This window comes from Phoenix dactylifera, unplaced genomic scaffold (assembly GCF_009389715.1).
Source record: "Phoenix dactylifera cultivar Barhee BC4 unplaced genomic scaffold, palm_55x_up_171113_PBpolish2nd_filt_p 000184F, whole genome shotgun sequence".
NCBI lineage: Eukaryota > Viridiplantae > Streptophyta > Magnoliopsida > Arecales > Arecaceae > Phoenix > Phoenix dactylifera.
In genome coordinates, this window is record NW_024067713.1 from 69,976 (window position 1) to 83,322 (window position 13,347).

General features: G+C 36.0%; 1 protein-coding gene across 2 annotated transcripts; it reads right to left on the bottom strand.

The window, feature by feature from the left end:
• Positions 1-278: 278 nt before the first annotated feature.
• On the bottom strand, positions 279-9,342 carry LOC120105052 (methyltransferase-like protein 2). 2 transcript variants are annotated; one of them, XM_039117100.1, is made up of 10 exons: positions 8,984-9,341; positions 8,584-8,788; positions 4,228-4,367; positions 3,968-4,001; positions 3,730-3,805; positions 2,386-2,563; positions 2,109-2,198; positions 1,908-2,004; positions 1,104-1,258; positions 279-895 (listed from the first exon to the last, which is right to left on the bottom strand). In XM_039117100.1, the coding sequence occupies exons 1-9, from the start codon at positions 9,269-9,271 to the stop codon at positions 1,110-1,112; spliced, it is 1,257 nt and encodes a 418-aa protein (XP_038973028.1). In that variant the 5' UTR covers positions 9,272-9,341; the 3' UTR covers positions 279-895; positions 1,104-1,109. The 2 variants fall into 2 exon arrangements, with proteins under 2 accessions (XP_038973028.1, XP_038973029.1); XM_039117101.1 differs by having other exon boundaries at positions 279-1,258; positions 8,984-9,342.
• Between the last annotated feature and the right edge of the window lie 4,005 nt (positions 9,343-13,347).

Genomic DNA, 13,347 nt, shown 5'->3' on the forward strand with positions numbered 1-13,347 from the left:
TCAATACACATCAAGATTGCGTCCAATAGTATATCCACTCTAATTAAAACTCCCTCTTATGTACTCCATATGCTAATTGTAACTTAAAAAAAAAGAAGAGCTAGTCACTGATACATGGTCCCAGACCTGAAATATTGGTTACGTAGGAATATTTTGATAAAAAAAAGGAGAGGGAAACGGGACCAAAGCCACTACCTTTCTTCGGGATTAGTCGATAGATGTTGCGGCAAATGAAAAATTATACTAGAAGATGCCATCAGTCCGCACATATTTGCATCTGCAGGTTAATATTAACATCATATATAATAGTTGAGCCACAGAAAAACATGAGATATGATACTAATCAGATTTAAAATGCATATTCCAACATCCAAGAATCCCCCAAAATTTCGATTTTTCTCCTCTCTTTTAACCCAAACAACCCCAAACTTCAAGCTAAAGAACCACCACACTAACAGGTCTCCAACTGCAACAAATTCGAGTTCCAAACACAACAGATTTATTGCTCCTGCTTGCACAAGGCAAAACATGTCTACATTTTTAAATCAAACCTCCAAACAGGAAATTCCCCCTTCTATTTTAGAATTTCCTTTCCTGTATACGGGATCATTATGTTGAAGAACATTAATCTATCATGCATTAGACCTCATCATTTTCTCTGTTCCACCAACCAGCCATTTAGGTTTCATTGCATCCCCTCTTGCCTGGAGTTGCTCATTCAGGCAGGGCTCCAGGAAAGAATTGACAGAAGCTGGTTATGACTATCTTCTTCTTCCATGTAGTCTTCTTAAGAGTTGTATTTTGATGGAAAAAGCCATTGATTATCATGACAGTTCATCTCCAGAAAGTTTTCATGTTCTCATACAGCAACAGACTACATTCTTCAGATCCTCATCTGCAGAACAAAAACCACATCTTATTGCATCATAGGAAATCCAAGTATGCAATCAAATTCCAGCAGAATCAGTATTGCAACTTGCAAGGAAAAGGAACTTTACTGGGTGATTTGGGGAAGCCTCCAAATCATGTAAAGAATGAAAAATAGTTCTTTCCTATATCTTAGATCAGTTGTCCAAATGAAAAAGGGCAATAAATTCCATCACCTCAGATCATCTTTCTTGTCTTTCCATAAAGTATCTCGAGTCTTGAAAGTGAAGCGGTTCGTTGCCCCAACATGACCAACCAGCCACCAATTCTCTAGCAAAAAGCTCAATACATTTCACAGGTTTGGTGCCTGGTATATGATCCCATAGTAGTTCTTAAGATGGTTAAGGTTTGACACAAGAAAGCAATGGAGCACACTAGATTATGTGAAGAACATAGTAACATGATATATGCTGTCTCAGATACTTCGTATGAAAAACAAAATCCACCAGCTAAATAAAGGATAGACAAATTAACATTTTTGAAGTAGATATGCTAAATAACAAGATGAAGAGTTTTTGCAAGAGAATCAGGGGGAATTTCTATATCAACTGCTATAGATGAGCAAACAGCTACTAATGGGCATTCCAAAAGCATGATTAGCTGATGGAGAATAATATTGAATCTTTCTTTTGATAATACACTCCCTTTATGATAATAAATGTGAATTCTAACAGCATGATTAACTGGTGGGAATTGATTATGTACTTCCCTCTGTGTTGGTTCCTGCGCTGCCTAAATGTGAGGAATTAATGAGTTAAATTAATAAATATTGTCAGTAAGCATGATAGAAAAACCACCTTCACATGCAATGTATGTGGAATTCATAGACAAGCTTAGGTTGCTCAAACATAGCCAGGGATTTCGTGTAGTAAATGGTGTCTTTAAGTGGTTCAAAATTAAACACATCTTCCAGCAGATTTAGAAGACCATATAGTTATACGTAACATTCGGAAATTTGGGCCAGTTACAGGCATGGATACTTCCTAAAGGGGGCTTCCTTGAGTGGACACCTGGAATGCTGATAATAACATGAGCATCTTCCAAATTAACTGCTGGTGTGCACTCTGAATTAATATTCTGCAATACATCACAAAATTTAAGCAAAATGTCTCTTTACATCCATGAAATGGAACATAGAAGTAGTAACCGCCATGAATACTCATAAGTGTACAGAAAAAAACCTCCATATTAATGTAGCCGAGTAGAAGGTATTCATATGGTCTATGATGAAATAAGTCCAATTCACCAATCAAGGACCCATCTGGTTTCACCTAAATCATGTTTCAGCATTAAATCAACTTCTCAGCCACCAGAGCAGAAATATAAATGTTGTAATCTGACAGAATGAACTGCTAATTCATATCCAGAAAGCAGAAAATATCTCAATGTGTACCACTTGTAGTATAGATCAAAAAAATAACCAGCATGATAGGGGATACACCAGTACGATAAATTTACCTTCAGCCAGTAACAGATTGTGACATTGCTTACTCCCCAAGCAGGAAACAGATCTTTCTCAACAAACATACGCAGCTTCTCTCGGTTAGTCATCCATAAAGCCACAAGGGCACCTTCAGCATGAGCAAGTTCTTTAACAGGAAGGTACAGAAAGTATCGGTTGGGTAATGTAGGAAACCTACAACAAAAAGATCTATCACAGTCTCATCTCAATACCATTTAGCCTGGATGTGAGATACTGTACCAATATGACCAAAAATTATGGCAGGAAAATATTCTTTGTAGTTAAGTAGAACAAATAATTGATGGTCCTATCAAGCTTCGCAGAACAATAGTCCCATGGTTGGCGAAGTTTACATTCCACTTCAACTCTTCCAAATAAGAATCCCCAAGATAAAGCAATCAATATCTATGTATGGTAACTGTACAAAAAGATTTAAACTCAAAAATAATACTTAATAAGTGTATCGAAAGAGGTGCAACATAATTTAAAAAGTATATATATGCACATAATATTGAAAATTCAGGGTTAGACACATTAGGACATATAGCATACACTAAAGTACATTTTAATAATTATTCAAATTCCTGTTCCATCAATAAGTTATTATAAAGAAAGATATTTTGACCAACAATTAACAGGTTCCAAATATCATAAGCTGCTTGAGATTCTCTTCCTAGGAGATAGTGAACCAGGGGTTCATATCTCCATCCTGCTCTGTAGTTATCTGTGATGAAGCAGGATAATCTTAAAGAAGAAAAGAAAAACTGTATATTTAATGGTAGAAAACCTTGAATTAGATAACATGTCTTCATTGAGAACAAGAACATGTGATCAAATGATATAATCACATAAACAAGCTAGCGAACTAGAAAGATCGAAGCTTATCCATGTTAATCTGAAGATTCTGTTTTACATTTTGAAACACTTTATACTGGCTTTTATAAAATTAATGTTCTTCTTTTTTTCTTATTTATACTTTTTTTTTTGCTTCTGATATATGAAACAATCAAAAAATGTTCTTTAGGATTTCAAACAAGTTAAAATTTGCATGATGCAGCACGCAGGCTACTTTTGGCACAAGTATGCAAGTACATGATGGTATTTGATTCATCTAGCATGCACCAAAGAAATCTCGCATCTATTTTCGAAAATTAATCATAAAATTTATGAGCTTTTCGGTTCCTTAGAGATGTGTTCATACATAAAGATACATGCCTCAAGCATTAATAATCCTTTGGCAACGTAAAAGAAAACCAGAAAACAGTTCGACCAAATACATGTCATAATCTGCATGCAGAACATAAATACAAAACCATCAAGAAGGAAATGAGGGAAAATACACTGCTTTCTGGCGAACACTTCCGTTTTCCCATGGCGGATCAATGACAATGAGGTTAAAGCCCTGATCAGACTTAGCTGCATAAAAGATACGTATCCAGCATGTTATAAGGAAGTGGGGAAAAACAAGTTTGCTTTTGGTAGCGAGGAATCAAAAATATTAGAAAGCTGCAAAAGCGAATTCACTTTTAGTAGAAATACATTTGATTTACAGGCAAGACTCTGATTCATGAAAATTACCCGGGATGAGGTTGCGAATTTGTCTCAAGTCGGACTGCATGCCATTATACCATCAAAATTAACATGGATACACACGAAAATGTATAAATGAAAATGAAAATTAAGACAATACAGACTTGACAATAAAAAAACACAACTCACATCCCAACTATTTGGGTTTATTTTGTGGATCCCGCTAAGGTAAGAATAAAACTAGAAAAGAACTTAAAACTTCACTTTAATCAATAATCAAAAAATGAATGACAACGCCAACTTCATACCATGTAGAAGCAGCTTCTTCCAGGTAATATGTACTGGCTGTTGTTGAATTCAGCCTCCACCTCATCATTTGTTTCATTGCTAATTAAGTTATTAAATAATGGAACCACTGTCCTCCCAACATGGTTGCCAAGCCATGAATCTGATAATTTACAAGGATAAAAAGTGTTATGGAATACTATAATATTTGGTAAAATGTCAATGTAACATGCACTCAAGGTCAGGAGTTTGAAAAGAAAACATCACTATATATGGAAAACAGAACATATCCAAGTATCATATGATAAGATTTACAAGGATATGCATTCACAAATTATAGTTATTTTCAGGGGCTCATACTCTAGATTCAAGTTACCCTAAAGCTGGAATTGAAGCCAGTGCTATATCTGCTCAACAAAAGGCTTATTCCAACTAATTGGGTGCTGAAGTGTTACTCCAGCTTTGCTATTCCACTTATAATTGGAAAGTCAAGAATGAAAGAACAAATAAATTGATCAATCACATTCAATTTATTAGGTGCCTATTGCACATGTATTATATGAAATGAAGAAGTTCACACCTATATGAATAGGTAAGCTAAGACAGGATTAGCAGATTATATAGTTTCTCATCCCTAGAAAGTGAAGCACATTTTGCAAAGAACAAAAATGGGAACAAAGACGATATCGAGATGGTCAGAGCAATCTTTTTTGATGATATCAGTTGGTTACTCATCTGAAGGAATATATGCAGTATGAAGACAATAAGGTTCCACTTTTTTACATCTATCAAAAAGCAAAAAAAAAGTGGACCAGCTGAATGTATATGATATATGCATATGAAATGTAATTGTGAGCATGTTAGCATGCCTAAACTCTGCAATGGAGCTTCCGGCAAAATTCAGCTTACAAGTTGGATGTTGTGGCTGCTATAGCAGTTTCGGCCAAAACAGCTATGCTTATTCTAGTGGCGCTATATAGCACTTGGATATGAAGCAGCTGATATGGTGGAAAAAACTTCTATACCAGGGAGCAAGCAATTTATTCCATAGAGGGCTGGATTAATACCCAATTGGATCGGTCCAAGGAGTTTAAAGCATGGGCTGCTCTAGTTATTTCAGGCACTAGCCAAATGAAGAATGTGAGAGAGAAGGAGAAACAGAAGTGAGGAAGATGGCGGCCCTCTTCAACCCCTTCCCCCTTTGGCGCTCCCTTGCCAATGCATTGTAGCTGGCAGACCACCATGGACACCAAAGCAGGCTTGACCTAAAAATGCTGGATCTGTTTCATCTTCACACAGAAGGAAACCAAAGAATCACAGCAAAACATTGATGAGATTGAGTCAGCGGAATTAGGCAAGGAGGAGGAGAACAAGGAGGCATATGATGAGATGGATGACTTGGACACCTCTAGTTCTAAAGCTCAAGGAGTAGACCACTCAGTACTAGCAGATGATGACTGATCATTAAGATAGTCAAATTTGACATTTAACTTTTTTGTCTAGATCTTAGAGAAGTCTATTATCTATTGATGATAATGTTTTGCTTGGTGAATTTGTAATATGATTCTGGAGATTTTCTTCTATAGTTGATATTATGTGATTGCAGATATTTTTATCTTATGAATGATGTTACTATGTTTAGTGGATGATGATATCTGTCATTAGATTATGGACCTTAAGTTATATGGATGTTAACATAATATTATGGTGTTAAGTGTACGATGTCTTATAGCTTTGACCTTGGTTTTTTTTTTTTGAATTATCTTTCGCATGAAGTTGATGTAAAATATTGTCTTTGATACTAAGCAAGAATAGTATTCATATGTTTTAGCAGTCCATTTACATATCACTTGCTATCCACTATGAAACCCCTTGACTACTATGTGCCCGCTATCCACTTTTTGATACATTGATTAGGACTTGAATTGATGCGAGACTATCCAGAGGCATAAAATGTAACTAGCTAAAGCATGTTACTTCAGCATAAGTGGTCTGCTTCGACATTGAATTAAGCGGTTGTTCTTTGCTTTCGAAGGATCCATGAAATGAGATGATGGACAAGAAGGTTGTAATGTCTGCTCTTAGATCCTAAAGTCAACATTGGATCAAGTGGTTGTTCTTTGCTTTCAAAGTGCCCATAAATGAGATGATAGGCAAGAAAGATGTAATGTCAGCTCTTAGATCCTAGAGTCGCTAGATCACCATTTGAATTAGCATCAATAAGATTAACAATGGAAAATTTTATCAAGTGTCAGCAAAAAGAGGGTGGCATGGGAACAACATTAAAATCACCCCCTCTCATTGATGGAGTTGTAACATCAAAAACACCTCAACACATTATGGGAACTACCTCTTCATCCTACACCTAGCTCCTCTCATATCAAATCTCTATATATGAATCATTAAGGTCCCATAGCATTATCAAGTCTGAAAAATCACTTTTTTAGTACATCAAGACAAGAACAATAGAGAGTTCCACTCTCCACTAGTTTTCAAATACATTGTGGTGCATGGAAACCTTTTATTCAACTACCCACTAGCAATCAAATCTTCCAATTTTCGTCTTTCAACTTAGTTTCAAACTTATACATATTCCATGTCAATCCCTTCAGCGCATGAACTGTCAAGATTGTTTTCTTGATTAGTTATCTCACTGTCTTTACCTTCATATAACAAACTCATGATAGTCCACAAAAGGACAAAGCTTTGGCAAACAAATGTTTAGAATTTCTGCAGGGAGAAGAAAGATCTTTGTAATGACCATGACTCATGGTCATCTTGTAGGTTCAGAGGAAAAAAAAGTCATCTTTAGCATTTTTAACATACTTTTATTTAATAAACTATATTATGCTTGGGCATTTGAAGTGTCAATTTAGTTGTTTTAGTTAAAAGAATTTTTAACATGTTTCAGCTTTTTCTGACTAAAATATATTATTTAATGAGTGTGAGTTGGCAAGGAGTAGGAGGCCCACATGAATGCTTTTAAGTTTTAATTTTTGCATTTTCACACTTTCTGCATCACAGTTGAGACTTTCTCTTTGGAAGGAAACTCCAAGATAATGGAATCCTACCTCTCAAGTTCCCATATCAGGAAGGAAATATCCTTGGAGCATCCAAATACCGGCAAGAGTGGACTTGCGCACCGATCATACCTGGGAGAGGGGTGAGAAAGTCTTTTAAACACATTGATGGATGCACCAAGATTTTAATTCTTTTAAATACATCTATGGATGCACCATGATAGACAGTGAGTCACAGGTCATGATCACAAGAACCCATTTGAACTTCTATATTTTCAAACAAATACATTATGATTGATAATTTTAGTTGTTATTTATTCATTCTTTAACATTCATCCATAACAATTATGATGATTATTTTCTTTTGATACTTTTAAACTGCAGGAGCGTAACTGCTTTATAGCAGTTTTAGACACTAATTTTCTGGTTTGTCATGATTGTCTCCGATACAGTTAGCTGAGCAGATACTCTTAGAACATTGGATCTATCTAAACTTAGACTGTTGAAAAAGTAACCTTATTTACTAGTTCCTTTCAAATATCTAAGGACCCTGAGTAACACAGTCCATTTGAACCAATCTTGTTGACTAACATATCCATCAAGTCTTCCTACAGGATCAGAAATGTAAGACCCAGTATGCTTTCCTAAATATCTCAAGCAAAAGCAATGTAAGAGTAGTTCAGTTGAGATGCACCTCCTTTATTGTTCTTTACAAGTTTTACAGCAGGATCATGTGTGTCTAACCAATTCACACTTGAATTGATCAGGCTGTTCAAGAACCTTTTCTATGCAATGAAACTGGGTTCTGTCAAGTCCTAAAGGAGGTTCACAAATTTCAACTCCTAAGTCCTCCATAACACAGTTACTAGGAAGAAACTACATAACTTCACTTAATATGTTGGTGTTGGTTCCAAGGATCAATATATCATCTACATAAAGAAAGATTGCATCATTGTCATTTTGTAATTTCTAATAGAGACATTTCTCATTTCAAATACCATAAACCCATTGGAAAGTACGATTTGGCCGACCTTTCTTTAGGTTTAAGGCCATTAAAAGATTTTATCATAATCATTAACTAGTCTAATGCTTCGTTGCTCTAATGCTTCAAATAAAAAACATGTTCTGACACTACCATCGTAACATCTGAAATAATTCGATCCCCAAATTTTAGACTGCAACAAGCTAAAATTTTTGCTTCATCTAAAACTTCTTTTATAAACTTCATGCTTCACAAACAATCAGAAAAACATAGCCAAATGCTTCAATGAGAAAAGAAGTCCAAGCCTTTCCACTCAAACATTAATCACCCGGACAAGCTTATGCAACTCTCTTAACATTTCAATCGGAAACCCTGACCTTCTCCTTCATGTGACTTGGGAAAACAAAGAGCAATCTCATAGAGTGGCGCTTGCCAATGGCTTCCAAGCTCAATAAAATTCTTTTCTTCAGTTTCACCATCATGTGTAAATTCCTCGCACTTGACTAATTTCGAAAGAAACGCTTGAAGCCCGGCAACTTCAAGAAAAGCTCTGTGTGCTTTGAGTAACAAAGATTTCGCTTCCTGCTAGGAATCAGAACTAAAATGAAAACTTTTCAAAAGAAATGGGAAAAAAAATACAGAGAGAAAGAGGGAAAGGCGGAGGAGGAGAGACGCTTCCTGGTAAAAATCAAAATTAAAAATGAAAACTTTACCAAAAAAATGCGACGAGAAACACAGACACACACATAACACAGAGAGAGAGAGGAGGCGGATTACTTGATGGCGTTTCTCCGCGGACTTTTCTCTCTCGTTTAGATCGCGAGGCCTCTTCTTTCGCTTCCTCTTCTTCTTCGAAATCGAGGGGGCATTATCTTCTTCTTCTACTCTTTCTCGATCCGTAGATTGGAAGGAACGGGAGTAGTAGGCGGAGGGAGAAACCCCAAAGCGGGAGTAGGAATCGTTGAGGAGGCGAACGGGATCTACGAAGACCACCTTCGATCCATCCAGGCGGTAGATACCAGAATCCAAGAAGGATTTGAACTCCTCAGAGATACTTTCCTCCATTTCCTTTTTCCCTCCTTTGGAAGCTGAAAGTTTCGGGGGATGCCCAAAGGAGGGTTTAAAGGTGGGAAGAACAAGAAGAAGACCGGAAGCTCAGGTTCAAACAAAGACCAGGAAGGAGGGTTTCGGTCGGATCAAACCGTCCGGGCTTGGATGCGGTCACATCCAAATTTGGGTCCAATTTGGATATTCTGAAAATCCGCAGTATCAAAATTAATATTTGGTAGTTTGATGATGTATCCAATGATTCCTCCAGATAAGAGGAAAAAAACTTCAAGTGTTTGACAGGAGACATGTTCAAGTTTTTGGATGTAAACATGACTCTTTTTTCAGGAATTTTTTTTGTCACACTTACAAATAACATTTATATGTTATTTTTTTGGTTAACTATATTTTTTAATGTTTAATTGAAAAATAAAAAGTAATAATATGTTTGAATATGCTTAGGTACTTGTACTTAACTTTAATTATGGCGCATCTTTTGATTTTAGGATCTCTTTTTGTTATATACTTAACCATCAAATACGGGATATACATGCAAAACAAGTATTTTTTAAGAATATACATACAAAATTAATTTTGGAAGGATATTCATGAAAATTTCAATATTTAGAAGGATATGTACGCAAAAAAATTTTAATTTTTGTGTAATGTATTAGATGTTTATAAATTTTTCAAAGCATGAATTGTTTAACTTGATAAACTCTTTACAATATTTAATAGCCAGTGATTCCTAGACTTACCCCATCTGAGGCGAACTTAATACTTGTATTTAGTACTCAAATTTGGATCTAAGTTTTTACTAAGATTTGGATTTAGTAAAACTAGGAATTTGACTTAGCTCAATAGCACTTATATATATGGCTAGATATGAAAACACAAAATAGTTAGACTACATACTTTAAGTTAACTCTCTGTAAAAAGAGTTAATATATTTGGAATCAATAATGGGCCAATCAAATTGAAGATTCAAATTATTGAACATAAATTCATACAAAAAATTCTAAAACTAAAAAAGTATCTGACCTTCGCATCAAATCGGTAAAAAATTAAATTGTATCTATTACACAAGTATGATAAAATACATGATATGATATATAAATTGAAAATCCACTTTATCGGTCATGATCTGCACATCCTAAAATATAGATAAATTAAAAATTCATTAGATTTTATGATTAAAATATATAAAGCAAAATGCCATGCTATTAAAACAGTCCATTTTGATGCATATTTGATAATTAAGTTAGCAACAACCAAAATGAGGATGATAGTGGTATTTTGATGATTAATACAATAATCAAGAGTATGTTACAAGTTAATTTGATACATCATTTATAAGTCTGTTACTCTCAGTACATTAGTATAATAAGATAAAGATGCATTTCATTGTTTATATGGATGAATCTAACCTTAAGTTGCAGCAAAGTGTGGATTGAGTCGACCCCAAAGTTGATTAAGTCGACCCCGGCACATCAAGAAACCATCTGGCACACTTCTGCAAAAATGGCACGGATGAACAGTAGTTGGGTCGACCCAAGCAAGGAATGAGTCGACCCAAACCTCAAGCCTCAAGAAAACAGTTCTCTGGAAACCCTGAGAGGGTCGACCAAAATGAAACTTGAGTCGACCCAAACTTGAGTCGACCCCAAGTTAACATGAGTCGACCCAAAGGCAATGACATTCAAAAATAGGTTCTCTGGAAACCCTGAGAGGGTCGACCCAAGTGGAAGTTGAGTCGACCCAACTGAATCTTGAGTCGACCCAAAAAGATGTTGAGTCGACCCAAGTGAAGGAAGGCTGAAATGCAAGGTTCTGTGGTTCTGAGAGGGTCGACCCTAGTAAAGGTTGAGTCGACCCAAGTGAAAGTTGGGTCGACCCCAGTAAAAGTTGAGTCGACCCAAGCACGGGCAGAAGCATAACGGCTAGTTCTGCAGAAGTACTTTTTGACCTTCCAACAGTGAGTAACGGCTAGTTTTTGAATTCTAACCATTGGGGCTTATCCAATGGATGAAGAAAACTATTTAAAGTGACACTATTCATCAGAGGAAACATCCTTTTGCAAAATATCAAAGATTACACAAGAAAGACAAGTGCCCTAATCTTCTTCATCCAAGTGCTTCATTCAAGAGTCAAAAGAAAGTGGTTGAGCAGATTCCAAGAGATATTAAGAGCTCCATCCACCCTTGAAGAGCGAAGCATTCTTGACAAAGAAGAGAGAAGTCTCATCAAGCGATAACTATTCTCTAAACTCTTCTTTGTAGATTATAATTGTTATATTTGCTCATCTAGGAGCTTCAACTTTCTTCCTTCTTTTATTAATCACCTTGTAAAAGTTTGTTGGTGAGTCCGTAAAACCAACGGTGTAGGTTTATTGGTGAACCCGTAAAACCAATTGTAAAGGTTCGTTGGTGAGCCCGTAAAACCAACATAGGTTCGTTGGTGAGCCTGTAAAACCAACATAGGTTTTTGGTGATCCCGGAAAACCAAAGTGTAAAGGTTTTTGGATTGTGAGCCCGGAAAACAATCCAACTGTAATCCGCGGGATTATAGTGAATTCCCAAGGGGTCGCTTGGGGAGTGGACGTAGGTGCTTAGGAGAGCACCGAACCACTATACTTCTTGTGTGTTTGTATTGTGCTTTGTTATATTTCACTAACTCATCAATTGACATAAGTAAGATAGTAAAAATTAAGAGAAACCAATTCATCCCCCCCTCTTGGCTTGTCACCTTGGGCAACAAGTGGTATCAGAGCAAGGTGCTCCTATAGTATTTGTTGATCTAACAATCAAGAGTCAAAGATCATGACAACCCAAGTGGGATGTTCTATGAGTGAGGGTCAATCCACAAATAGACCTCCTCTATTTAATGGCACAAATTACACATACTGAAAAGCTAGGATGAGGATATTCATTCAAGCTCTAGACTATGAATTGTGGTATATTATAACTAGAGGACCTCACACACCCACAATTAGTATAGAGGGCACTATCATACCCAAACCAGAAATGGATTGGAATGAAAGTGATAGAAGACTAGCACAATTAAATGCTAAAGCGATTAATGTACTTTACTGTTTACTAGATGTAAGTGAATTCAATAGAATATCTACATGCATCTCTGCAAAAGAAATTTGGGATAAACTTGAGGTCACACATGAAGGAACTAATCAAGTTAAGGAGTCAAAAATAAACATATTAGTACATAATTATGAATTGTTTAAAATGGAATCCACTGAGTCCATAACTGAAATGTTTACTCGTTTTACTGAAATCATAAATGGGCTAAAGAGTTTAGGAAAGTCTTATACTAACTCTGAATTGGTGCGAAAAAATTCTCAGGTCTCTACCAAGAGTTTGGGAGGCCAAGATAACAGCAATTCAGAAAGCAAAGGACCTCAATACACTGCAATTGGAGGAACTTCTAGGATCACTCATGACCCATGAGTTGACCATGAGGCAAAATTCAGAAGATGAGGTCAAGAGAAGAAAGACCATTGCCCTAAAGTCTACCACTCCAAAACAAGAAACTGATTCGGAAGAATCTGATGATGATGATGAATTTGATGAAGAAGGAATGGCTATGCTTGGAAGAAAATTCGGAAAATTTATGAGAGGTAAGAAGAGATTTCATAAAAAGAAACCCTTCTTCAAAGGTAGCTCAAGCAAAGAAAAGGGTAAGGACAAAGAAAAGAAAAAGGAAACACCTATTTGTTATGAGTGTAACAAGCCCGGGCATTATAAGATAGATTGCCCGGAATTAAAGTGGATGGCAAGAAAACTTAAAAAGAAGAACTTCATGGCTGAGTGGAGTGAAAGTGAGGAGTCAAGTTCGGAAGAGGAAGATCATCAAGAGACGGCCCAAATATGCCATATGGCCAATGACGATGAGGTAGATTCTGAACTTAAATGTGATTTTACTGTTGATGAATTACATGATGCATTTTTAGAACTCATGGAAGAACACAAAAAACTAATCAATAAAAATAAAGTTCTAAAAGAAGAAAATCAATCTCTTATCAAAGATAAGCTGAAACTATCTCATAACTATGAAATATTAAGTAGGAGACTCACAAATGA